Source organism: Eucalyptus grandis, chromosome 11 (genome assembly GCF_016545825.1).
Source record: "Eucalyptus grandis isolate ANBG69807.140 chromosome 11, ASM1654582v1, whole genome shotgun sequence".
NCBI lineage: Eukaryota > Viridiplantae > Streptophyta > Magnoliopsida > Myrtales > Myrtaceae > Eucalyptus > Eucalyptus grandis.
This window is the reverse complement of record NC_052622.1, coordinates 9,770,101-9,797,268: the sequence shown is the minus strand read 5'-3', so window position 1 is coordinate 9,797,268 and position 27,168 is coordinate 9,770,101. Positions and strand designations below refer to the sequence as shown.

Here is a 27,168-nt window from a genome sequence, read left to right as displayed (position 1 = left end):
CCACCTTAACACCATCCTAAATAATCCTATGCGGCCCAGGTCCGGCGGCAGGTAGTGTGTGCTATGGTGTAGTGCAATGCAAAAAATGCAGGCATGACAATTTATAGGCAATCAACACTTCATACATAAAAAATAAACCATACATTCCTACATCTTCCTGCAAGACAAAGGTGAGCAAATACTTCCCCTTATACCTCCCATCCTACAAAAACATTTAACACCTTTAATGTTAGAGACATACTTGGAATCCTCGCTGCCAAACAAAAAAAAAAATTTGAACAAGATTAATTTTGGCCTAAGTCCTCTAAGGTTCAAAACCAAGTCCCAAGCGGAGTCGCCAAGCTGTCGCGACCTACCCTCGGGGGGAGGGAACAGGTTTAGGGGTATTGCCCAAAGGACGGGCCTAAGGCCCATCATCAGGCGCGAGCTCTCCCAAGCCCATACCCCGCGTGACGTTGGGATATTCTTAAAAGATTTTAAACAAAAGGAGTCGCCACTAGCCTATTGGGGTCGGCTAGAAACCAAGTGAGACATGGGAGCGTGCCTCACTTCCTACGCAACCTTGAGAATTTAGGTTCGGGGACTTGATTACACTAATTAACCAATTAGTGCCCTTTCGGTACCTAATCTTGTTCATTTTAACAAAATGATTTTTGGCAGGCAATTTGGATTGATTTTATACCTATCTACTAACATGTGAGGTGATCATGCGGGTGCGCAATTATTAAAGTAATAACCATAACTACCAAGATCCTAATTGCCATAAAATTAAGCACATGCCATCAAACATAATTAGATATGCAAATTAAACATGCAACATAATTAATATACGAGCACATAAAAGTCTAATTACGCTAAAATGGCAATACATGGCAAATCCTAATCAAATCCCATCATTTTTGGATTTTCGAAATTTTTAATTTAATTTAATTTTTTTTTTAATTTTTTTTTTTAATTTTTTAAAAACTTTTTAATTTTTTTTTAATTTTTTTTTAATTTTTAAATTTTTAATTTTTAAATTTTTAAAATTTTTAAAATTAATTTTTGATTTAAAAAGGTGGACCGGGTCGGGTTCGGTTCGACCCGACCCGGTCAACGCGGATCGGGTCCGGTCGGAGACCGGACCCGGATTTGGTCCAAATGGAGGGGCCGGCCGAACCGGCCCGACCAACCTTGGTCGGGCCTTTCTTCGGTTCGGATTGGGCCCAACTAGCGGGCCCACTCGGTCCAATCTCTTTTATTTTTTAAAAAAAAAGAAGCCCACATTTCCTAAATTCCTAAGCCCACAAGTCTATAAGCCCACAAGAAAAACAGCCCAAACCCAAAACCAGCCCAAATAGCTCAAAAACCCTACCCGGTTCGCGACCCGTGTCCGACCCGCTCCTTTTGGCCGAAACCCTAGGGTTTCTAGGTGGCGTTGGCGGCGGCGGCGAAGGTGACTCGGACGGCAACAGTGGCGGTACGACGGGCAGCGGCGTCGGCATGGCGGTGACTGGCGGAGACGCGGCCAGGAGTGGCAGCGCGTGGCGAGGGCCGGTGTGGGGCTCGCTTAGCGGTGGCCGGCGAGGCAGCTCGAACGGCGTCGGTTTGAGGGCGGCGATGGGTGAGCGACGGCACCGGCTGCAGCGAGGGGGTTCGGACGGCGACTAGAGCGGGACGGCGGCAGCGGTCGGCCTGGTGGTGCAGCGGAGTTCAATCAACTCCCAGATCTGGTTCGTCTCCGGCTGGTTCGGCGTCGGGAGCAGCGGCGGCGGGTGCTGTCGGTTCGCGAGCAGAGCGCGGCAGGTCGTCGCGGGCGGAGGCGCGGCGGTGGCTCGAGTTGTTACTGACGGTGCTAGCGGACGTCCGGCGCTTCGGCAGCAACGGCGCGAAGGTGTGGGCGTCGCTCGAGGTGCAGAGAACGGCGGCTCGGCGTCGAGGAGAAAGGGCAGACTTGCAGGTGGCTTTGGCGGCGAACTGCTCCCTCGACTTCTCCAGATCTGGGTTTCGGGGAAGACAGTGGCGGTCTCGGTTGGTCGAGCGGCGTCGGGTTGGGGCGGCGAGGAGGACAGCGGCTCGGATGGGAGATGGAGGGCGGCGGTGACGCGGGTGTCAGGCCTCGGTCGGCCGGCAGCGGCGGCGGCGATGCCGCCGTCGCCGCCCTTCCTTCCGGTTTTCTCTTTCTCTTTTTTTTGCTTTTTCCTTCGTCTCTCTCGAGCTCCTGTTCACTCTCCTCCTCCCCGTTGAGCTCTCCTTCTCGTGTTTTCTTTTTTGGTTCTTGCAGTCTGCCCCCTTTTGCGGGTTTCGCGTGCGAAACAAGGTGGAGGAGGACAGAGGCTAACGTGGGCCGGGCCAAGAGGGAAAACGGGCTCAGCCCCTTCCATGTTTTTTCTTTTTTCTTTTTTTTTTGTTGTTTTTGCCTTTTCTTTTTGTTTTCTTTTTTTTTGTTTGATTTGGTTTGTTTTTTTTTTTTTTTTTTTTTTTAGTGGCTAATTCATAATCTGTAGACAATTAAATACTAAACAAAAAATAGGAAAATTTAGGTGTCAACAACCACGCACAATTATTTTACCGGGTATTTTTAATACGAAGAAAATTGGTCAAATCCATTATTTAAATGGAAGCATTTGAGTACAAAGCACAATGTTCTTGGCTGGGTATGGATGTGCGTGTGGTCACGATTGGAACCCGTCACCCAGCGGGAATCTGGGGACGATGCTCGACGGGGGTTCGGAAACCGGTCATAGTGGAGGCTAGACCAATGTTTATGGAATGTTGTCTAGGCGAGGGTTCTAGACGTTGCCGTGCCTGATGGGGCGGGATGATGCTCAATTTTTATCAGATGCCCGACGAGGGTCCGGATGATCGCCAACTAGGGAGTTGGTCGTGGTCGATGGGCCGTAATAATTGGAACACACCTGAGTGATTGAGATAGTTGCACCTTATTATGGGGCAAAATTGTGTGGCACGGTATGGAACATGTCACAACGATTTTACCTTATAATCGAGACCCATGTGATTGTTTGCAAGACAAAATGAGGTGTTCTAGTTATTGATTACGCTTGCTGCGTGTATAAATGCATATGTGTTGAACTAACGTGCAAGGACGTGCTGAGGCGAGATAAATTTGTGTGTGACGCCTGTTTAAGCCACCTCTGAGTGAATTCTCGTCCTAATAGGAGTTTAGGGTGTTGACTTGCTGAGATGTTTATCTCATCTCGTCGTGGTTACCCCTTTTTCAAGTCCCTAGGATGGAGAATCTGGAACCCAAGGCTAAAGGGTCCGAAGTGTAGGTTGTCTAATAGTGTCTTTTTGGAGACAAACCTTTTGTATACAATCTGCAGGGTTGACCTGGTTTGTATATAAAGTGGGTTTTGTGAAAAAAAAAAGTGTTGGCATGTCTTTCTACTATCCCGATGTTTGTCGATTGTCAGGGTATATGTCTAATTTCGCTTCTGCGTGTGCATAAAACGAAAGAGGTCGGCAACGCGTCCTAGGAACGTCGTAGTTTGAATCGACCGTCGAGGGATGTGCGCGTGCCCGGGGTTCGAGGCGTGACAGTGCCCGATTCATATTTTATGCAACAAACATGCTATCAAACAAGCACTTGAGGAATTCAAGCAAATACAAAATCAAGTAAGGACACCTCCATCATAAGAGCAAGAAATGGCAAATATGGACAATCCCGCACAGTCCTCTCAGGAATCATATACTCAAGCATCCTATGCCTGATGGGAAGGTCCTCTATCTCTTGGAATGGACTCCAGCACAGTCTCTCATTATGCCCAAACAGTAAACTGGCCCTAGCCAGTCGTGCTCGGCAACACTATAGGATCCTCCAAAATTCATGAAGAAGAACATGCCTCAAGCAATCAAAGTATGTGGGATGCCTTGATCTCTCAAAGGGAATCCTCTCATAATACCAACGGTCCTCCTGATGACATTGGAATGGAACAACGCTACGAGAAAAAACAGGTTGCATGACATAGCTTCGATGATTCAAATTATCACTATAACTCTCGAGATGGCAAATACGACTTGTAGTGAAACTTATTGTAGCACGGGTCATTATAAAAAATACTGTAGCAATATGTTAGAGAAATCACTATTCATAGTCATCGCTCATATTAGGAGTGTGCATGGTTCGGGTGGACGATTCCTGACCTAGAACCGGGAATCGCCCTCTAAGAACCGATTCCAAAAAATTGGAACCAAGAACCGGCCGCTCATTGCATGGATCCTCCTAAGAACCGAACCGCCGGTCCAGTCCGGTTCTCAGGTGAATCCATAAAACCGGTCCAACCCCCACGCCTTCCCCTTTTCGCCCTCCCCACATCTATTTATTCTAGCTCTCCCAACCATGGTAGCTTTATTCTCCTCAAGTACTAGCACCGCAGCGGCGGTGGTTGCGACCCTCACACCACTTCCTTCCCTGCCACCACCACCATCTTCGCCACCACCTCCACTGTCTCCCACTCCACCCTCAAGACTGACAATGAGGAGGATAATGGAGACAACAAGCCGTTCTTAGACCCGGAGTTCACCCCTGTTCCTAAAGCTGAGGACAATAGAGAGAAGCCTAAGGAGGCGGAGGAGGAAGAGGGGAGCTAGAAGCGGGACGAGCCCAACAATGAGGAGGACGATAGTGACAGTGAATGCGGAGGTGGCGACAACGTGGATAGAGAGTTAGGTTCAAGAGGGGAAAAGAGAATCGACTCACTGTTTCACCTAGTTCGAACTAGGACTTGAAGGGAGATGAATCCGGAGGTGAATCGGAGAGGAAGAGGAGCCGGGGGAGATTTTGAACTAAGAGAGATGAGATGGACTAGGAGAGTAGTGAATTGAGACAAGATGGTGATTGAAGCTCTAAATTTTAAATTTGCTAATTTCGATTTTTTATTAGTATAAAAAATTAATATATTATTATAATATAACGGTCCGGTCTGGGTGGGCGGATCCGCCCATGGAACCAGGAACCGGACCGATGCCCACTGGTTCCCTTAAATTGGAACTGAGAACCGGATCGGTTCCCTTAAGAAACACCGGTTCCGGGCGGGTCCTGGTTCTTTTGCACACCCCTAGTTCATATCACCTATAATAATTCTTGACCACGAATCCCAAAGCCTCTGTGTGTTTTAAGACCCGTGAGTTTGGTCTTTGTTTTTTGTGACATCTTAATGCCTATAAAAGATAAAGATGACGTAATGTTTTGGGCAAAGTCATTGAAGTAAAGTGTGTACTTATGCAAATTCTCCTAGTGTCTCTCTAAACACTTCTTCTTCTCCAGCTTAGTACAATCCTCTGAAAAACGCAACTCGGCTAAGTTAGAGATGTTACTTTCCTAGCATCTTTAAGCATCTCTAATCCAAATTTCCAAATAGTTCACAGCTAAAAGACAGTCCCTGAAAGGCTTGAACAGAGGTTCGCCTGTTATGGGATAACATACCTACTACAACTAACCTGGTCTTCCCTAATTTTAAGCATAGATCCCCTTTATCATTTTGAAAACATGGGTTTAAAAATTCTTAGAAGAGATAGCACCACTCACCTCGGAACGCCTATGACCAAATAACAAATGTTACTCAAATCGTCGAATTCACAATCCTATCAGATAAGCAACAAACAACATTAAAATTGAGTAACGCATTACCTCAACTATGAAACGGCTATACTACCAATCACATACTCAAAGCAATTATTTAAGCCATTCGCAATGCAGAGGTTGAGTGCGAAACTTCATCACCCCATAACTTTCTCCACCGAATTCCGTTCCAAACATATTTGTAGTCAATAAAAAGCGCTTTCAACATACTACAAAAATCCCAACTTGGTTACCCTAAAACTCGCCAGAAATGGCTGAAATTCAGCCCCGAATATTACTGTTTGGAACTTGACAGCACGTGCGACAAATTTTGAAATTTCATTTTGGGTAAATCGTAAGTTCAAATCGAGATCCTCGTAAAATCTTACAGTTTCACAACACCCTAAACTATCATTTCTATATGAATACGCAATTCAATGACTTAAAAATTAGACTTCGTTGCACAAATCTTCAATAATTTCGAACTTCAAGTCCTAAATCCAAAACTATTCCGGTTGAACGAATGAGAGCACAAGCACTTACTAAGCATCGGGATACAGTGTTGAGTCAACTTGGCAAATTGCCCGGATCATTAGGGCGCGAATTTTCCCCTTCTCCCGCTTTCTTCTTTCTCCTTTTGACTCCTTTTTCTTTTATCTCCCTCTCTTCTTTTTCCTTTTTTTCTCTGTCGAACCGTCCTTCTTTCTTTTTCTTTTATCTCCTCCTTTTTCTTCAAAAGTTCTCCCAAGAGTGGGAGGGAGATAGCGTAGAGGCGAAGCAATCTGAGTGATGATTGCATCTCCCACCCAAACGTTCATATCTCAATCAATGTAATCAAAAGCCAGGGTGAAGAAAGAATGAGAAGAAGCAGAGGAAGAGGAAGAAGAAGCGGAAGAGGCAGATATGGGAGTGCTGTCCAACAAGATCAAGAGGGACCAACTCAAGCTTGGGGATCACATCTACTCTTGGCGTCATTTTTACCTCTACGCCACCACGGCACGTTCCCTTTTTTCTTGCTTTTCCCAATGCAATCTTTTTCGCGACGACGATGATGATGGTGGTGGTGGTGATTTCGCCTCAACTCCTCTGCTTTTTTCTTTTTTTTTTCACTATAAAATTGCTCCATTGTTCACATGATTGATAATGTCCTTTCCTAGTTTCATATATAGGAGCTTTGCCCTCGTGCGTCTGTGAGAGAGGTCGTTTTCCTTCTCTTGGTGGATTTTCTATCCTGTTTTTACCACTTCTGCTAATATAGATTGTGGCAACGTTGCTGATTTTTGTATAAAAGGAGATGTTTTATGATGAGTCGTCGTATTCAACGTGGCAGAGAGATCGAATCCCCCTGACCCTTTTGGAAGTCTGCCACCCCTTTGTCCCCCCTTGCTTAGCTTGTGGTCCCTTTGCTATTTCTGAATTGTTAGTTACTCCTGTCAACTGAAGGAGGTCGAATTATTTCCATCCCTTGATCGTCGGGATTATGTTATTTACAAGCACGTACCTTCTATGGACTTAGCTGCTTTCGCATACTGAAAAGATTGTCGCTTTTGAGTTCGCGAACAGGAATATATTATGGTGAAGAGAAGGTTATTCACTTCACTCGAGGGGCAGGACATGAAATCGGCGGGGGTACTGTGTTAGACCGCATCATTTCGAGCTCATGTCCCCCTCCTCCCATCGGCACAGAATGCGAGATATGCGGAGATCAGTCGAGGCTTGATGGTGTCATCTCTTCGTGCATCGACTGCTTCCTTTCAGGTGGAAACCTCTACCTCTTTAAGTACGACGTGTCCCCCGTTTTCCATCTTGCCAGCGCTCGAGGAGGGACTTGCACCCTTGCGAAATCCGACCCCCCTGAAGATGTGCTTCACCGTGCCTCTTACCTCCTCCAGAATGGCTTTGGAGGCTACAATCTTTCCAAGAACAACTGTGAGGACTTTGCTATCTACTGTAAAACAGGTCTGCTTGTGGTGACAGCAAGTAGCGGAGGCCGAAGTGGGCAAGCAGCAGCTTTTCAGGCTGCTACAAGTGCTGTCGGGTCGTCTCCACTAACATTGTTGACGACCCGTGTTAGTGGTCTGGCAGTTAGTGGTCTGGCAGTTGGTGGTCTGGCAGCTGTGAGTTATAGCAAGTATTGCATCAATCGTTTGGTCTCTGACATTGGGTTTCGCCATGATGTGGTTAAAGTACCGGCCGAAAGACTTGTGGATCTTCTTTATTTATGTGATCCCCAAGCTGCTGTGAATAGTCCCACTCCCAGTCGCATTTTCATAGCCGAGATTGACTAAAGATTGCACGCTGCAATTTGCGGGCAGTCTCCGCCAGAACTTTGCCGGCAGTGGAGATGAAAACACTCTGCAAAACGTACGCTTTAACTCTTTGTTGGATGTTACTTCTGCAAACTATACCCGGTAGAAATTTTAAATACTCTTCAAACTGCAGCTTTGTCGGATTTGCCATCAGAGGTCCTTGAGATGTTTGGGTGTAGTCTTGTTTCTTGTTGTGCAAACGAACTGATCAGATTTGTTTTCAACAGGATATGACCTGTTGATCGTCACCATCTCTGTATAGAAGTAAAGTCGCAAGAGAAAGTGGTTCTACGGTTCTCTCCAATTCTGATATTTCTGCTTCTGGATTGTTTTTAAGACGCTTTTTGAGCAAATCTTGTTTGACCGTCAGAATGAATTCTTTAAGCTATACTCCCGATGGGTTAGACTAGCTTCAGCGTGGGTTTTGTCCTAAATTTGCGTATATATGGTATTCCAGTTAAATGATAAATTATATTTAACCATAAAACAAAAGAGCTTAAGAGAGGAGCCATTACTGATAATAATTTCAAATCAGTTTAGTAACACTTAAAGGGCTGGCCATGGTCACGGAAGACAGACATAGAGCTGGCTATGGTCGAGCGAGATTGAAGGTCGCACAACCCTCGTGTCACTCGCGCAAGGACGTGAGCATCATTAAGGCACAATGAGCGTCGTTTGACCCTTGCCATGGTTGACTGAGGGCCACCAACCAACCCTCACAAGCTGAGGCAAGGGCTGTGCAGATCTTCGCTCATAATAAACATCATTTCATGGAACTTTCTTCAATATAGGCCAAGGAACGAATGGTGCAAATGCGACAAATTCCATGTCCGAGCCTTGTCTACTATGCATAATACAAGTGGAGCCTTACCTTACGCATGCTAATACATGTGGACAGGGCAGAAAGAAAGCGAAGATGAAGAAAGGATTCGGGGGTTGCAAGAATGGCGGGCGACAGATCAAGGGAGAAGCGGGGGGAGGGAAGGTTTCAATGGCGTCCAATCCGATCCCCACCGTCCATCCGCAGCTCCCCGATTGCCTTCCCTCCAAAAAATAAACCCCTCCCTCTCTCTACTTTAAAAAGGAAAAATTGTAAATCTGATTAATAGCCCGGTACATGCGGGCCGGGTCAGATATCGGGCTTGCGAATCATCGCTCGGAGCTGTTCAACGAATTCAAAAATATTAAATGTTGTTCTTACCATTTAAGGGTGTTTCGGAGTATTCGACGTTGAGACCAAAAATGAATTGCCTACCATTCGCAAAGTAACTTAAAACTGTATTTTGGAATCTTGTTGGGCTTTTAGAATCTTATTGACGTGCGCAAGCCCAACGTGTTGTTGAATTATGATCATATCTACTTAAACTTAGCATGCACAAATTCTTTCTTCTTCTTTTTCGCTTTTCTTTTTTTTATCACCAAGCGTGGTAAGTAAACTTGACTAACAGGTTCTGACAAAAAAAATAAAAGACAAAAACTCGATTAACAGGTGAGAAGCTTGTTGAGCTCGAGACGAGCAAAAGGCAAATGGGCATTTTTAGGTATCAACCTTACATTAAAAGGCATGACCTAATCCAATTTTGGCATGGATTGAAATCTCAGCCGAAATTGCAAAGTACATAAAAGGATATTAGGTTGATCTTCGAGCCTAATATGACACGTATACCACAAGGATCACCTGTAGGCTATAGTTGTAAGCTAGTGATAAAAGAAAGGCACGAAACATGTCTTTTAAGGGATCATAAGTTTTACTCTTTTCTTGATTGGGAAAATTATCCAAAAAAAATCCTAAACATATTGCAGTTGTCAATTCAGTCATAAACCTTCTAATTTTGTCAATTTAGTACTAAATATTTTCATTTCTTGTCAATTGAATCCATTTGATTAATTTAGACCAGAAAATGCTGACGTGGACTTCTGCAGTGCTATGTAATACCAATTGCGTAGACATGGGCAAATTTTAATAATTTTTTCATATTTTTTGAATTTTTATTATTTTTCCAATTTTGTTCTTTCTTTTCCTTGTTGGACTTTTTCTTTTCCTTTTGCCGATGGCCAACCATCCCCCACAAGCGACGATTGGCCATGACCAGTCGGCTGGCCTTGCCTGCCACAAGCAAGGCCCGATAAGGAGAAGGCGGGCCCCAACAAGGGTTGGCCTCGTCCAAGCCAGACCTAGTGAGGTCGGCCCTTGCCCAACCTAAGGCAACCTCACTAGGCGTCGGCCAAGCGACCGTGACGTCGGGCGAGGCCGCCCTAGCCTAGGTGAGGCCAACACCCGCTTGGGCAAGGGCAAGGGCAAGGGCGAGGGCGAGTGCAAGCCTCAACAAGGGCTCCCCTCACCTGGTGTTGTCGTCGCCCGATCGATGCCTAGCAAGGCCACCCTGCCCTGTGCAAGGGCCAGCTTCGCCAAATCTAGCCTAAGCAAGGCCTACCCTCACCCGACCAAGCTTAGGCAATGGCTTCCCTCGTTGGGGCTCACCTTCACCCGATGGGGCCTCCCTTGTGGTTGGTGAGGCCAGCAGACTGGCCATGGCCGATTGTCGCCTATGGGCGATGGCTAGCCACCAACGAAAGGAAAGGAAAAAGGCCAAAAAGAAAAGAAAGAAAATATTGTTGGAGAAATTTTCCTTATTTGTTTTGAAATTGACAAAACGTTTCCATCAGTCTAGTCTGAAGACTTGCAGACTCTATCGTCAAAGCCTGAAGATCTCCAGACTTAAGATTTAAAGTCTACCCTCATTGATAGCTTCCAAACTGATGAAGAAAAGATTTATCTAATGAAGAAATCTTATTCAGATGCGAGTATATATTAAGGATTTGGTTCGTACGGCTGAAAAAGATCTCATGGCTGGAGATAGCATCCTATGATCAATTATTCTTATTGAAATCAATTTGGATAATTAAATCTATTGATTGGCGAAGTATACTTGGAAGGTTCTACTTATGGAAACCTAGATCCTGATTATATGGTCGAGCAGAATTGGTAGGCTATCATCATATTCCTTAAATAACTCGAGATCTCCCTAATTGATTCTATCCAACAGGTTGATTAGAAGAACTCCTTTGAAAGGTGCCAACGGTTATATTGGCATGGATGAGTACATAAGAAAGACGCTCAAGTTATTTGAGAGTATGTGTGAAAGAAAAATTCCAAAGTCCGAAGCTCCTAGTTCTTTACTGATTCAATTATTGAGCTTTAATTGTACTCAAGAGAGAGAGTTTAAACACTTGTGATACCTTAAGGAAGTGTGGTTGAATTTCCTCACTGTGAAAACAAGGACATGAGATTGTAAAATCTCTTTTTGATCTTAGTGGAATCCAACCAGTAGGCCGTTAGTGTGGAAGAGTGGACGTAAGCTTGGTTTAAGCCGAACCACTATAAACTTCTTGTTCTCATTCTCTTTCCCTAATCTCTTTACTTTAAAACATAGTCTTACATAACTATTTATAGTCTTTTATATCTTCAGTCTATCATTCTCAAAAATCGAATTAAGTTGTTAAGTTCTGCAATAACTTCTTTAACACATATTCACCCCCCCTCTAGGTGTTTTTACTAGCCCCTATTAATTGGTATCAGAGTCTGTGTACTCATTTAATTGAAGTGTTTTTACTTCTGAGTTAAAGATCTATGGCTAGTATGTTAGCTCCAGGTTTGGTTGAAGGCCAGAGCAACACCAGACCACCTTACTTCAATAGAAAGGAATATAGCATATGGAAAAATAAGATGAAAGCATTTTTAAGATCGAAAAATCCTCTAGAATGGGATGTGGTAGAAAAAATGAATCATTCCTAAAGCTGCATCAGTTTCAGAAAGAGGAAAAGAAGTTACAAATGCTAGCGAGATGACTCAAGAAGAAATAACCAAGAGACAAGCTCTTGATGCTAAAGCTATTTACTCTTTATATTGTGCGTTATCTCTTACTGAGTATAACAGAATATCTTCTTGTGAAATAGCTAAAGAAGTCTGGGATAGGCTGCATATCACCTATGAAGGAATTGATCGAGTGAAAGAAACAATGATCAATATTATACTCGGACAGTATGAAGCCTTCAAGACGAAACTAGGGGAATCTATCACTGATATGTTTAGTCGTTTTACTGAAATTGTAAATGGTCTAGAGTATCAAGGACAGCCAATATCTGACCTAATGAAGGTCAACAAATTGCTGCGTGGACTCTCCAAAGACTGGAATCACATAAAGACTTTAATAAGGGAAACATAAAGGATCATGCCGCTTTCTATAGACGAACTGGTTGGCACACTTCAGTCCTATGAAGTGGAGCAAATTAACGAGGAGGAAGATCCTAAAGGTAAGAAGTCAATTGCTTTGAAATCTAACAATGATTCTGATGTTACAGATTCTGAAGATGATATGGACAATGAAGAATTAGCTCTTATGCTAAAGAGGTTCAGGAAACTGAACAAAAAGGGAAGAACATTCAACTAGAAGAAACAAAGCACTCAAAAGTTTCAAAACAAATCAACTGAAGATGATGAAGCCAATAAAGATGTGATTTGTTTTGAATGCAAAAAAAAGGACACATTAGACCTAATTGTCCTATGTTGAAGAAAAAGAAAGGAAAAGCTGAGAAATACAAGAAGGCTCTCAAAGCAGAGACATGGAGTGATACTGAATGTGAAGAAAGTGATGAAGATTATGCCAACATTTGTCTAATGGCAAAATCAGAATCAGGCTCAGACTTTGAGGTAGATACAGACTTAGACTCAGACAGTGAAATTGAGGTAAGTAATCTAAAAATTCCTATTAAAATCTCGAAATACATTGATGAACTTTGTCTTAGTCTCAAAACGTCTCTTAAGAGGAATTCTGAACTAAAAAAGGAAAATTCTACACTGAAGCGACAAGAAAATTCTTGGAAAGAAAAGTTTAAAAATTTAGACAAAAGTTTTGTTATTTTAAAAGAAAATGCAGACTCTCTTTGAAAAGAAAATACATTTTTGAAAAATGACATTTCAAATATTTCAAAAAGATTTTCAATAGGATCTGAAAAGTTGGAAAAGATTCTTTTAGTACAAAGATCTTATTTCAACAAGTCGGGATTGGGAATGACTTCAGTTTATATTCCTCTAATCAATTTTCCAAAAGTGAAAAAATGAATCAAACAAAGACCTACAAAAACTCTTTACAAAGATCATTTTCAAAAAGTCTTTGTAAAACATGTTGGTTGAAGTGCTCTCAAATGTTCAAAATGCAACAGCTCAAAACATTTTGAGAAAGAATGTCTTATAATTTGGAAACCTTGTTAAGAAAGAATGGACAAAGACTACATAATGCACTAACTCCTCTGGACCCAAGAATATGTGGGTACCAACAAAAGCTTGAGTCTCTTTTTTAATTGCAAGTCACTATTAAAAAAAAAGGTTAAATGGTATTTAGACAGTGGCTGTTCAAGACATATGACTGGAGATTCAAGATGTTTTATAAAACGTGTTCAAATGAATTGTGGAAAAGTCTCTTTTGGTGGTAATAGCAAAGAAAAAATTGTTGGGCGTGGAACTATAAAGATTGGAAGTCTTACAATCAATAATGTCTCATTGGTGAAAGGACTAAATTACAATCTACTCAGCATTAGCCAACTATGCGACACTGGATTCAAAATCAATTTCCAAGAAGGAGTATGCTCGAGAACTAGTAAAGATCTTTCTCAATCTTTTACTGGGCGAAACATGGGAACATCTACCTTCTAGATATAAAACTAGAAAAATCTCAATGTCTAATCTCAATTCAAGATGGAGCAAATCTTTGGCATCAAAATCTTAGCTATGTCAACATGAAGCAAATTACCAAGATTTCTTCCAAGAACCTTGTTTGTGGGCTGCCCAATATAAAGTTTCAAAAATCTGACTTATACATACCATGTGTGTTGGGAAAACAAGTTTTTACTAATCGTGTTTTGCAACTTCTGCATATGGATCTCTTTGGACCAACCAAAACTAAAAGCATTGGTGGAAAGAGATATTGCCTAGTGATAGTGGATGATTATTCTCAATTTACTTGGGTTCACTTTTTGGTAAGTAAGTCTAAAACCTTCTCTCATTTTGCAAAATTTGTCAAGAAAGTTCAGAATGAGAAAGAATATGTTATTTCAAGCATACGGATAGACCATGGAGGTGAGTTTGAAAATCAAGACTTTGCTAAATTTTTTGATGAATCAAGCTTTCAGCATATTTTCTCCTCTCCATACTCTCCAGAACATAATGGAGTTGTGGAAAGACAAAATAGATCTCTGCAAGAAATGGCAAGAACGCTTTTAATAGAAAGTAATATTTCTTCTCATTTTTGGGCTGAAGCAGTCTCTACAGCTTGCTATATTATTAGTAGAGTATTCTTAAGGCCCATTTTGGAGAAAACTCCCTATGAGTTATTCAAAGGAAAAAAGTCAATTGTTTCTTACTTTCATGTATTTGGTTGCAAATGTTTTGTTTTGAAAAATACAAATGATCGAACTGGTAAGTTTGAAGAAAAATTAGACGAACGGATTTTCATTGGCTACTTAATCTCAAGCAAAGCCTATAGAGTATTCAACAAGAAAACTTAGTCCATGAAAGAATCGATGAATGTCAAATTCCAAGACTCTATATAGAATCTGACTTAACTTGAAGAATTTGAACCTATTATAGATCTCACAAAGTCTACCTCCCTAGAAGTGGTTCAGACTTTTGAAGATCATCAACAAACAGATGCTACAAATTCAGCTGAAGTAGAAGATCAGCAGACCATCAGACCAACCAGTAATTGGAAGCATAAGTCTAGTCATCCCAAAGAACTTATTATCAGCAATATTGATGAAGGGATTCACACCAAATCCAAAAAGTAAGAAGAGTCTAGTGTTGTGGCACTTATCTCTAAAATAGAATCCAAAAGCATAGAAGAAGCTTTAGTTGACGAAAGCTGGATTGAAGCAATGCAAGAAGAACTCAGAAAGTTCAACATTAACGATGTATGGGAATTAACTTCTAAACCAAAAGGTAAATCCATTATTGGAGCTAAATGGGTTTTCAGGAATAAGATGGACGAAAAATGAAAAGTGGTAAGGAACAAAGCAAGACTCGTGGCCAAAAGATATATGCAAGAAGAAGGGATAGACTATGATGAGACCTACGCACCAGTAGCCAGGTTAGAAGCAATTAGATTATTACTTACTTTTGCTTGTTATAAAAATTTCAGCTTATTCCAAATGGACGTCAAGAGTGCATTTCTAAATGGATTTATCCAAGAAGAAGTCTATGTGGAACAACCGCCTGGATTTGAAGATCCAAAGAGACCAAACTCAATATTTAGACTGGAAAAGACTCTATATGGATTAAAGCAAGCACCTCGAGCATGGTATGACAGGTTAAAGTAAATTTCTAATTCAAAATGGTTTTGTCAAAGGAAAAGTGGATACTACCTTATTTATCAAAAAAGAAGGTAAAAACTTTCTTCTTGTTCAAATCTATGTTGGTGATATTATATTTGGATCACCCAACGAAAACCTGTGCAAGAAGTTTTCTAAGTCTATGCAGGAAGAATTTGAGATGAGCATGATGGGTGAACTATCCTTCATTCTTGGATTACAAGTGAAATAATTGAAAGAATGAATTTTCATTCACCAAGAAAAATATGCAAAAGAACTCGTTAAAAAATTCGGATTGGAAAATTGCAAAAAGACCGAAATACCAATGTCAAGTTCTTCGAAGCTGGACAAAGATGAAGGAGGAAAGAAAGTTGACCAGAAGCTCTACAGGAGTATTATTGGTTCATTACTTTATCTTACTACTTCCAAACTTGATATTTTGTTTAGTATTTACATTTGTGCTAGACTTCAATCTAATCCCAAAGAATCTCATCTAAGTGCTACAAAACACATCATCAAATATGTTGCAACTACCTCAGAGTTAGGCCTATGGTATCCCAAAGAATGAGACTTTACTCTCCTTGGATATTCAGACACAGATCTAACAAGTTGCAGAGTTGATAGGAAGAACACTTCCAGTACTTGTCAATTACTGGAAAACAGGACAGTATCATGGTTCTCAAGAAAGCAAAGCACTGTAGCTCTTTCAACAATAAAAGCAGAGTATGTGACCCTTGGAAGTTGCTGCTCTCAAATCCTATGGATAAAACAACGATTGAGAGACTTTGGAATCAAAGACTCATGCACCGAGATCAAATGTGACAACACCAGTGCAATTAATCTCACAAAGAATCCAATTCTTCATTCAAGAGCAAAGCACATAGAGAGTCGATATCACTTTATTAGAGATTATGTTCAAAATGGAGAAGTTATAATTCATTTCATTGATTCAAAAAATCAACTAGCGGATATATTTACAAAACCACTGGAGAAAAACCTATTTGAGTCTATTCGCACTAGACTAAACATCACATCCATTATCCATTAAAGTCTGAAGGTGCTCAGACTCAAAAGTAAAGTCTGAAGATGCTCAGACTCAGAAGACCAAGAGTTATGACTGTAAGTTATTTCTGTACCAATAATTTAATTTTTGGTTAAAGACTTGAAAAGGTACAGTTACTTATTAATCGCTAATTGATTGAAATTATCTTTCCAAGTTTTCAAAAAGGCAATTGTTCATTTTCGAAAAGGCAGTTATTCAAAAAGGCAATTGTTTATTTTCAAAAATGCAGTTATTGTTCAAAAAGACATCTCTAATTGTGACACTTCGTTTACTTCGCTTCACTCGCTTTATATACTGTTAAAATCCATCTTCTTTGTTTTTCACTCTCAAACCCTAAATATTGAACTCTCACTTGCTCTCACTTTCATTGTTGTTTAATCCAAAAAGTTTTCACCTTTACGAGCAAGTTTGTAAATTTCTCCCTTGAAGCGACAATGTCTTCAAGAAAGTCTTCGAGAATCGCAAGCAAGGGACCATGACACATGCCTGAGGGTCCTATGCATTTCGACTTGACCGAGGAAGAAGATTCTTCTCCACCACAACAGCAACAACCTTCTCAACAGCGTCAATCTCCTCCACCGACTCAACCAGAAGAAGAAATTTTGGAAGGAGTTGAACCGGGATGCCGAACAAAAGAGATCCTACTCTAGATGAATGCCTCCAACATCTTGCTGCACAAAATCGTGATCAACTGCATCCGTCCAAAGTCGACATCAAAGACTGATGTATCTCGATCTGAAGCAAAATTGATGCATGCCATCAATATTGGCTACAAATTATCTCTGCCTCACACCATCATGTTTCACATATACAGGACAGTGATAAAAAATAAGGGTCAACTTCCTTATTCTGCTCTTAGCACATGCCTTTTTAGACATTTTAAAATTCACATCCCTACAACATTATGCTTGACAAACATTTCTCCTATGGTGATTGGATTTAAAATTGTCACAAAGATGTGTTTGAAAGAGCTTAACAAGATGTTAGAGCGCATGAAAGAGAAGTCTCCCATCAAAGCAAAACAAGACTCTGCTGCAGCCAAAAGGAAAGGCAAGGAGCCTATGGATGTTCCTGTAAAGAGGAAGAGAACTCTCATCTTGCAGGATGAAGAGGATGAGAATGAAATGACTCTTTCAGCTTTGAGAAACTTGAAGAGTTTTGTCAGCTTTCAAGAGACTAGAGAAGAGCCAGAAGAAGGAGAAAAAGAGAGAGAAGAGATAGAGAAGGAAAATGAAGAATAGAGGAGGACAGAGGAAGAAAGAAGAGAAAAGGAAGAAGATAAAGAATAAGAGGGAGACTAGGGACAAGAAGACTATTTTAAGCCAACCTTGGCTGTCTCCTTGTCTAGTGAACCTGATATGGCAGGACCTGTTGATGTGCATCACTCTGAAGCTGAAGTTGAACAAGAAGAAATCTTTCCTACTCCACCTGAAACCATCAAAACAGGGGGAGCTGTTGAACATCAAGGTATTTCTTCGTCTATCTTTACTAGTGATGTGAGTCATTCTGCAGCAGATCCAAAGGATGTGTATGCCTCTCATTATCCTAAAGCATTCACTCATAGTCATGGTGGACAATCTGCTGAAGATCCCTCCATTCTCAAAACTTTTGGAATCAACTCTGCTAGACCTAGTGATGAAACAGCTCAAACAGCAGACTTTTCGAGACTGCTAGAGATTCTGTTGGATGTAAGGAAACAGCAATATGCTATGGGGTGTGAGATGCAGGATCTCAAGAACGCTTTCATGGCTACTTCAATATCTTTGCAAGATCAGTTAAACGCCCTAAAAACTCAGGTGCAAGATCATGTGAAGGGTAAGATTTACAGTAAATGAAGGAGACCATTGGGAAGCTTGAGAAGACAGTGAATTCTATGAGAGAATTCCAGTTTGTTCACCTTCCTAAACAACCTTGATTCTCTCTTTGCACACAACTTTTTGTTCTCCACATTTTACTATTGACAAAAAGGGGGAGAAGTTTGATGTAGATTTGACTTTTGTTTTGGATTTGATTTGGATTTTTGGTTTGGATTTTTGGTTTGGACTTATCTTTTGATTGGTTGTGGTTTGGACCATTTGATTTGATCTTTTAATGCTTGCAATAACTTAAGCTATGTTAGTGATTATGGAATGGATAGTTTTTTGCAGGACTAACTTGTTTTTTATGGTTGCAGAATCGTTGCTATCCATATCCTAATCTATTTATCTTTTATGAGATATCTTGTTTTGCTTAAGTGTTGTTTTGCAAGTTAAAGGTTTTCAAATCTGTAGGAAAGTTTTGTCACCATAAAAAAGGGGGAGATTGTTGGAGAAAACTTTCTTATTTGTTTTGAAGTTGACAAAACGTTTCCATTAGTCTAGTCTGAAGACTTGCAGACTCTATCATCAAAGCCTGAAGACCTCCAGACTCAAGACTTAAAGTCTACCCTCACTGATAGCTTCCAGACCGATGAAGAAAAGATTTATCTAATGAAGAAATCTTATTCAGATGCAAGTATATATTTAAGGATTTGGTTCGTACGGTTGAAGATGTGGCATCCCAAAAATTTCATGGCAATTTCTAGAGGCATTACGACCTATGGAAAAGGTTATGGAAGTGTCATTGATTTATGTTGTGACCATTAGACCAAAGAATTGTAATAGACTAAGACCAAATATTTTAATGGAAATGTATCTTGTATTCATGGGTTATCAAGGTTGGTGCTAAAGGACAATTTGACAAGGAGGATTTTGTTCTTGACTATGCACCTTATAGATTTGATTCTTATGGTTTAGTGTTACAAGTTTTATGGCCATATAAAATTGTAATTTGGTATTTATATAAGTGGGGATTAAGGTGAATTATTAAAAGTAAACATGGACTTATTTAAGAAAAATTTTGGGCCATTTAAGTTTGGACTTTAGGCCCAAGAGTGTTGGGCCTAAAGTGGGCCAAAAGGCCCGGCCCATGAAGCCCATAAGGCTATCGACGGAAGGAGGGGTGGCCCATGAGAGGCCCATCCTCTTGCATGGCAATTACCAAGTGGCAAGGGGGATTATCCAAGTGTCCCCTTGCATGTTTTGTGATGATTACATGCTAATCATGAGGGGGGAGAAAAGAAGAAGGGGCGGATTGAGCAAGGGGGGGTGTTGCATGAGAGAAAGGGAGAAAGAGAGAGAGAGAGAGAGAGAGAGAGAGAGAGAGAGAGAGAGAGAAATCGAGAGAGGGAGAGAGAGCAAGCGAGAGAAGAAGGGGAAGAGGGAGGCCGTTCGCTGCTGTTCGTTGCCGCCGTCAAGCCGCCGAGTCCCGCCTTGCCCCGCCATCTTGGCTTGCTGTTTTGTGCTCGGATTAGAGGCAAGTAGAGTCCATAAACCTACCCTTTGCTTGCTATGATATGTGTTGTGAGGGATGATAAACTTGGGTTCTGGTAGAAGTGAAGAAATTCGAAGCTTTGGGGAAAAATATGGTAGCCTTGCATTCTGTTTTCTAGAAAGGCAGTCCGACCTTTGATGAATTCATGAATTGCATGTGACTTTTTAGTTGGAATCTCACTTTGACTTCTTTATGAAAGTTTTAGAAAACTTCTTGGAGAGTAACATATCAAAATTTCAGAAGAAATGAACAAATACAGACCGGTGAAACTATTTTTCTTTGAAGAAGTTAGATTTGGAAATCGTAATGCTGACCTAGTGATTTTCTGTGAATTTTATAAAATTCTCCGGTTGAAATTTGATCTCGTGTTCTGAATTAAAGTTGAAGATGAAAAGTTAAGGAGTAACATACTAAAATTTTATAGGAAATTGATGAGTTTAGGTTGGTGAAACAATCTTTATCCAAAACGGTTAGAACTGGAATTCGGTGCCGAGGGTTATAGACGGTTATGGTTATTATATTTTTTAATATATCACAAATATGATTTTTAGTTCTGCATGAAATATTTACTTCTGGACCTTGTCTATAACATATAAATATTTCAGAATTTTTGGAGTTGATTTAGGATTTTTACCGAATTTGTGAATGAAACTGTGTATGGCAATATTCCGAAATTATAAAGACTGTGATGTGTGGACTGTACTGAATTGTATGATGTTCTTTTGATATGGTGTTCCTCACGGAATATTTTCCTCTAGATCTTGTATATAACATGTCGAATTTTTTAGAATTTATTAAGGCCGTTTACTAATTTTTCAAGAATTATGACCAAAGGAGTGCAATATGTTTTTATCCGAAATTTTGCTGTATTTTCAAAAATAAATGAAATTGCTCCATGTGATATAATGTCTTGAGTGGTTGATTATACTGCATATGTGGTGACATATGGCACGTTATATGACATCAAAAGCTGGTTGAGACCTTTGATATTGTTGCATTAAATGCCATGTTGAAATTGAGATACATGTGTGAATATAAATTGAGATAATAACAAGACCATCGGAGGTGTGAGCCGACGATGCCCCGGGAGTGTTGGGATGCCCGGAGTGTGGGTGCCGGATGCCCAGAGTGTGGGTGCCGGATGCCCGGAGTGTGTGTGCCGGATGCCCCGAGAGTGTTGAGATGCCCGGAGGTGTGTGCCGGAAGCCCTGGAGTTGTGTGCTGGGGGGATTCCTCGTGATGTTAGTTGGGGTATGAGATGCCCGAAGTGTGTGCCGGATGCCCGAAGGTGTGTGCCGGAGGCTCCTCGCGATGCCAGGTTGGATGCGAGCGATAAATGAGGGATGCAAACATTGGTCCCTAGGAAGAAAAATGATGTGATTTAATTGAAAGATAAAGAACGAGAATTGAATCATGCACATGGATGTGTACATATGGCATGGGATGAACCTCAGGGGAATGCAAGCCTGGAGTGCATGATGGTATATGCACGTTACATGGTGATATATGCATGGCTACTTGATGATATAAGTACAAGTGCATGGTGATATATATACGTTGTATGGTGATATATGCATGGATGTAAGATGAGGTATGCTTGAATGCATGAATGATATGTGTTTTATTCATGATACCTTGATTGTTCTGTTTGACGCATTGTGTAGTTTGGTGGATCTTTACTGTTGAGTGGTTGTACTCACCCCTTTGGGGATTAACATTTCATATTAGAAAAATGCCTCTCACCAGTTGTGTGTGGTACCTTCTATGACATACCTACTGACGTTAATGTGGAGTGCACGAAGCATTCGTGTATTAGTGTACCTGGTCTGGTGTTTGTCCGAGTTCGTGTCTTGGTGATGTACTACGTGGGTCTTGCTGATGGCCCTGTTATCCAAGAGTTTTTGTCTGTTCACGTTCGACGCAATGGAGTGATGCAAGGGATGCTGCTGACGCCGCCGCCCGATGCACCGGGTTGGGTGTGATGGCACGTATGACTAGTGGGAGCCGACACTTTTTGGGGATAGTCGACACTTGTTGATGGAGGGGTGTACATGTTTGATGTAGGGTCAAGTTCTCTTTTGAGTTATAGCCAAGTATAGTTAAAAATCTTGGCCTTTTGCTGTACCGACCCGAGATGTCCATCGTGAAAATGTAAATAAAAGTGACTCAGCTTTGTCTTTTCATTTGGAGCGTAGTTGGTGTGCATTGCATTATTGTTATTGGAGTAAGGGATGGTGAGACTCGTTTATGCTTCCGTTGATTGAGCTATGCTGGGACCTTTACCCAAAAAAAAAAAGTGGGAGAAGAATCTTATTGATTAACCCCTATGAACTATGATTCCACTTTAATTAAAAAGTTACAAGGACTGGTTTGTAGTAGGATAAGTGATAAGTACCAGTGGAGACCCTAACGGATCAGGGGCCGTCGAGGGGTGCCACAGAAGAAGATCCCATGGCTGGAGGTAGCATCCCGTGATTAATTATTCTTATTGAAATCAATTTAGATAATTAGATCTGTTGATTGACGATGTATACCTGGAAGGTTCTACTTATGGAAACTTAGATCCTGATTGTATGGGTGTGCAAGATTGGTGGGCTATCATCATATTCCTTAAATAACTCGAGATCTCCCTAATTGATTCTATCTAACGGGTTGATTGGAAGAACTCCTTTGAAAGGTGCCAACGGTTATATTGGCATGGATGAGTATATAAGGAAGACGCTCAAATTATTCAAGAGTGTGTATGAAAAAAAAAATTCCAAAGTTCGAAGCTCCTAGTTCTTTGCTAATTCAATTATTGAGCTTTAATTATACTCAAGAGAGAGAGTTTAAACACTTGTGATACCTTGAGGAAGTGTGGTTGAATTTCCTTACTGAGAAAACAGAATATGAGACTATAAAATCTCTTTTTGATCTTAGTGTAATCCAGCCAATAGACTGTCAGTGCGGGAGAGTGGACGTAAGCTTGGTCTAAGCCGAACCACTATAAACTTCATGTTCTCATTCTCTTTCCCTAATCTCTTTACTTTAATACGTAGTCTTATATAACTATTTTTAGTCTTTTATATCTTCAGTCTATCATTCTCAAAAATCGAATTAAGTTGTTAAGTTTTGCAATAACTTCTTTAACACATATTCACCCCCCTCTAGGTGTTCTTACTAGCCCTATCAAATATAATCACAAAAAATAAAAATTCAAAAAAATATTTAATTATAATTAAAATTTATCGTGAAGAGGTAGCCGGCCTCTAACCGGACTGACTCGCAAGGGCGCTCAATGGCTTTTCAAACCAAGGGGATCCCAACGTGCCACACCTCAAGCAGTGCCGCCGCCGCCGCCGCCTCCTTTGCTACGCACTGCTCCCTCTTTCTCTTCTTGTCTTGGCCTTGTGCGACGGGGTGGTGGGCGGGTCATCTTTGTTTGAGGGTAGTGTCGGGGGCGACGGTTGACATGGGCGGAGTGAAGGGAAGCGCATGTCATCTCGTGGCACCGATTGAATCACGGACATCAGTCGAAACGAAGATGATGAATTTGACAGAAGAAAACGGAGATGAAGAATTCGAAGGAAAGCGAAGGATGAAGGAAGGATTCGGGGGTCGCAAGAATGGCGGGCGACGAGGGGGATAAAAGTGGGGAAGAGAGGGAAGGCTTCGAAGGCGGCCAATGCAATCCCCACCGTCCGTCCGTTTGCGCCCCTCCCCGATTGCTTTCCCTCCAAAAAAAAAAAACCCTGTCTCTCTACTTTAAAAAAAGATAAATTGTAAATCTAATTAATAGCCCTGTACATGCGGGCCAGGTCGGATATTAGGCTTACCAATCATTGCTTGGAGATGTTTGATGAATTCAAATTTTTGAATGAATTAAACCATAGCCCAATTTTACCCTCTCTATTAGTTGAACCAGAGAAGAGGAACAAAGCCTTCATATTTGAGGTATTTCGGTTGGAAAATGAGGAGTGTAGTAGGATCATTAAGGACACTTGGAATAAACTAGCCTAGTTGCTGAGGATTCGGTACTAAAATTAAAAGCTATGTCATTAGCTTTAGCCAAATGGAGCAAGATAACTTTTCTAAACAACCGGAAGCGGATTAATGACCTGAGAGATGAGTTGCAAGGAGAAAGTAATTTCTAGAACTTATATGCACACAGAAATAAATAGTAGGAACTTACGGAACAAATAGAGAATTTGTGCAAACAAATGTACTAGGGCTTGAGATCGAGAATTGAGTGGCTGAAGTGGGGTGGTAAAAACACAAAATATTTCCATGCCACAACCATTGGAAGAAGGCAGCAAAATAGAATTTCCATGTTGAAAAATGCAGGTGATACTTGGAACCAAGACCCAACAAGACTAAAGGTTATGACAATGATTCGTAAGCTCTTCTAGTAAGTCAATATGTCTTCGATGAACACCACAATAAATCTATTTATACACTTTTTGAATACTCTGTTGATCAAACACATGAAAGTAGAAGGCACATCTATCAAACACATGAAAGTAGAAGGCACATCTATTAATCCAAGAGGCTTGATAAGAAATTTCTAATGACCATATTTTGCTCTAAAAATAATTCTAGGATCATCATCTCTTTTTCTTTTTCAGGTTTAGAAAGTGTCATTCAAAGCGGTACCTTAAAAAATGATGCATCAGGTATCTAATCAATACCAAAACCAATCTCTCTATAAGAAGACAAGCCCGATAGATTCTTAAGAAACACATCACATAACAACGATACTTTCCAACTTCAAAACATTCTTTTTTATATCTTTTAAGTTCGCAGATAATCACAATAGTATCACAATGTGAGGATAACCAAACAACCCCTAAAATAACATCGAGAATATTTATATTTAACTCCACTAGATTTCCATGCGACTCTTTATTATTCATCTGAAACACACACTTCTTGAACACACGAGCCGCAACTAAGAAAACATTACTTTATAATCCTCAGTTAAATCAATTTAGGGCTCATCTCTTGCTCCGTGCAAGTCACCACAATGACTCTATCTCTTTCTTGAAATCGCACCTTGAGAACCTTAAGATACATTCTTCATATCAAAGTAACAACTCGTTTGCCCTTGATATACTTTATAAAGCCAAATAAGCTTCTCCAAATCAAGATCCAAGCATGGACTGAAAATGAATCATCCATTCCAGTACTTAACAAAAGATTGACGCATTCTAACATACAACCTCACAGCATCTTTACAAAATCTACCCAATAAAAGATCATAATCAAAAATCTAATACTACAAAATGTCACGCCCAAAACCATCACGAATAGGAGATGAGACGGTCGTCCTTCCACCCAAAGGGCACGGCCTCAAAGCTCCCAAAAACAATTCCTAAAGTCTCCTCGTCGTTATCGCTCTCATACTACTTATTGTTAGATGAGGAACCTGAAAAAAAAAAAAAAAAAAAAAAAAAAAGTTTGGAATATAAAGGGGTGAGCAACCATGGCTCAGCGAGTAATACATTTGTTCTAAGTGGATCGAACACCCATTATGCATACTTGCAACCAAAGACCACAACTCTTTTAATCCAAAATTCAAAATATAACAAACATATAATAAGAAAATAAGTTACCTATGCTTCAACATAGTTGTATTTATAGTAGAAATATTCATTTTATAATAATATCAAAACAAATATCAATAATCAAATCCATTCATTAATTTCATCAATTCACACGTCAATAATCTATTCCATTGATTAATCCCATGTCATACATCAATGGTATATTCTATTTATTAATCTCATATGAAACCACACGTCAACAATCTATTCCAATGATTAATCTCAAATCACATGTCGATGGTCCATTTCATCGACTAAATTCAAATCACATATCAATAGTACACTTCGTTGATCAATCTCTTGCTCAATATCAAACCATGGTCATGATATAACGACTAGTGACAATGCAACCAAAATTTTCCCTTGACAAGATCTCCACCAATTATTAGCCGGTGGCTTGACCCACAAGGACATCCTAAGTTAGTATGCATACCCACAAGCCCCTCACTAGGCTCATAGCAATATTGAACATAACACCCTCCACAATCCACAAAGCAAATCTAGAATTCATTTCATATATCATAAAAAGCTTTCACAATTCAATTCATCTACTAGAAATAGACTCATCTCATTAACTAATTTTACAAATCAAACTGAATCAAATGCATGTCATAAAGCATTTCACAAATCGATATCTCTATGACATTCCATAAACCATTTCAAAATCAAGAGCTTTTTGTAAAAATGTTTCGCGATGTCAAAACATATAATATTTCTCAACTTCATTTCTTAAACAAAACATATTTTTTCCACTAACCAGTTCTTACACAATTCACAAATATCAAAATATAGTAAGTGTCTGATTCATATTTTATGCAACAAATATGCTACCAAACAAGCACTTGAGGAATTCAAGCAAACACAAAATCAAGTAAGGACACCTCCATCACAAGAGCAAGAAATGGCAAATATGGACGATCCCGCAAAATCCTCTCAGGAATCATATACTTAGGCATCCTATGCCCGATGCGAAGGTACCCTATCTCTTGGAATGGACTCCAGCACAATCTCTCATTATGCCCAAGTCTCTCATTATGCCCAAACAGCAAATTGGCCCCAACCAGTCATGCTTGCCAACACTCCGAGATCCTCCAGAATTCATGAAGAAGAACATGCCTCAAGCAATCAAAGTATCTGGGATTAAGGGTGATCGGGTCCAGGGTGAGCAGGGTCTAGACCTCGACCCTATTCCCAACCCTGTTATAACCAGTTCTCTTTTTTTGGACCCTGTTCCCGACCCACTCTGTTTTTCCGGTCCGAGAACAGGGTCAACCCTATTTATATTGGAACCTGTTTTGCAAAAATTGATGTACAACACTCATATTTAAAATAAAGCGTTTAACACTCATATCGATCAGCATAAGCACATCTACCATTGTAGCAAATAATTTGTACCTCATAACATCACTAGAAAAGGAAAAGAAAGAGAGTAGAACTTGTCTCTCCAAGATTCTCGAGCAAAATGTTATATTGCTGAGGATATGTACTTGCAAATAATGTAATGAAGTATACATATTAGATGCAAAAATTCTTGCACGAAAACAATTAAAGAGTAGAACTTGCTATAGTAGTATTCTGTTGAATATGCCAGTATGTCAAACCTGCCAAGTGATTACCTTAGTCTAAAAAAAGTACCTCAGGGGCTAAAATAAGGGGGATTATCACACCAACCCATGTGTGCAGCACATATATTCTCAGCTTCGGATTTGATGATACTGAGATTGTCGTTATCTAGGTCCAAATTCATGTTATGTTTAGAACATTGTTACTATCCTGCCCCCAAAATCAGAGTATTTGTATTAAAAAAAGGTATGCAATATGATGCATGCTCCAAGAATAATTTTATCTAAATACTTCTGAACAATACCTAGTGAAGACTTTATTTCTTCTACTAGGTATTCAGGTAAGTCAAGCGGGCTATTGACGAACGAGAAAAGTATG

The 27,168-nt window shown here is 40.5% G+C and overlaps 1 protein-coding gene across 2 annotated transcripts; it reads left to right on the top strand.

Moving 5' to 3' along the window:
• The first annotated feature begins 6,299 nt into the window (after positions 1-6,299).
• LOC120286233 lies at positions 6,300-8,241 on the top strand. 2 transcript variants are annotated; one of them, XR_005547538.1, is made up of 3 exons: positions 6,300-6,556; positions 7,124-7,924; positions 8,097-8,241. XR_005547538.1 is itself a non-coding variant. In XM_039304546.1 (2 exons), the coding sequence occupies exons 1-2, from the start codon at positions 6,418-6,420 to the stop codon at positions 7,846-7,848; spliced, it is 864 nt and encodes a 287-aa protein (XP_039160480.1). In that variant the 5' UTR covers positions 6,300-6,417; the 3' UTR covers positions 7,849-8,241. The 2 variants fall into 2 exon arrangements, 1 of the variants encoding a protein (XP_039160480.1); XM_039304546.1 differs by having other exon boundaries at positions 7,124-8,241.
• Positions 8,242-27,168: the final 18,927 nt, after the last annotated feature.

Coding starts and splice junctions, on each gene's coding strand:
- LOC120286233 (XM_039304546.1), top strand. CDS start 6,418: ATGAGAAGAAGCAGAGGAAGAGGAAGAAGAAGCGGAAGAGGCAGATAT. Junction 6,557..7,123: donor TTTACCTCTACGCCACCACG/GCACGTTCCCTT, acceptor GTTCGCGAACAG/GAATATATTATGGTGAAGAG.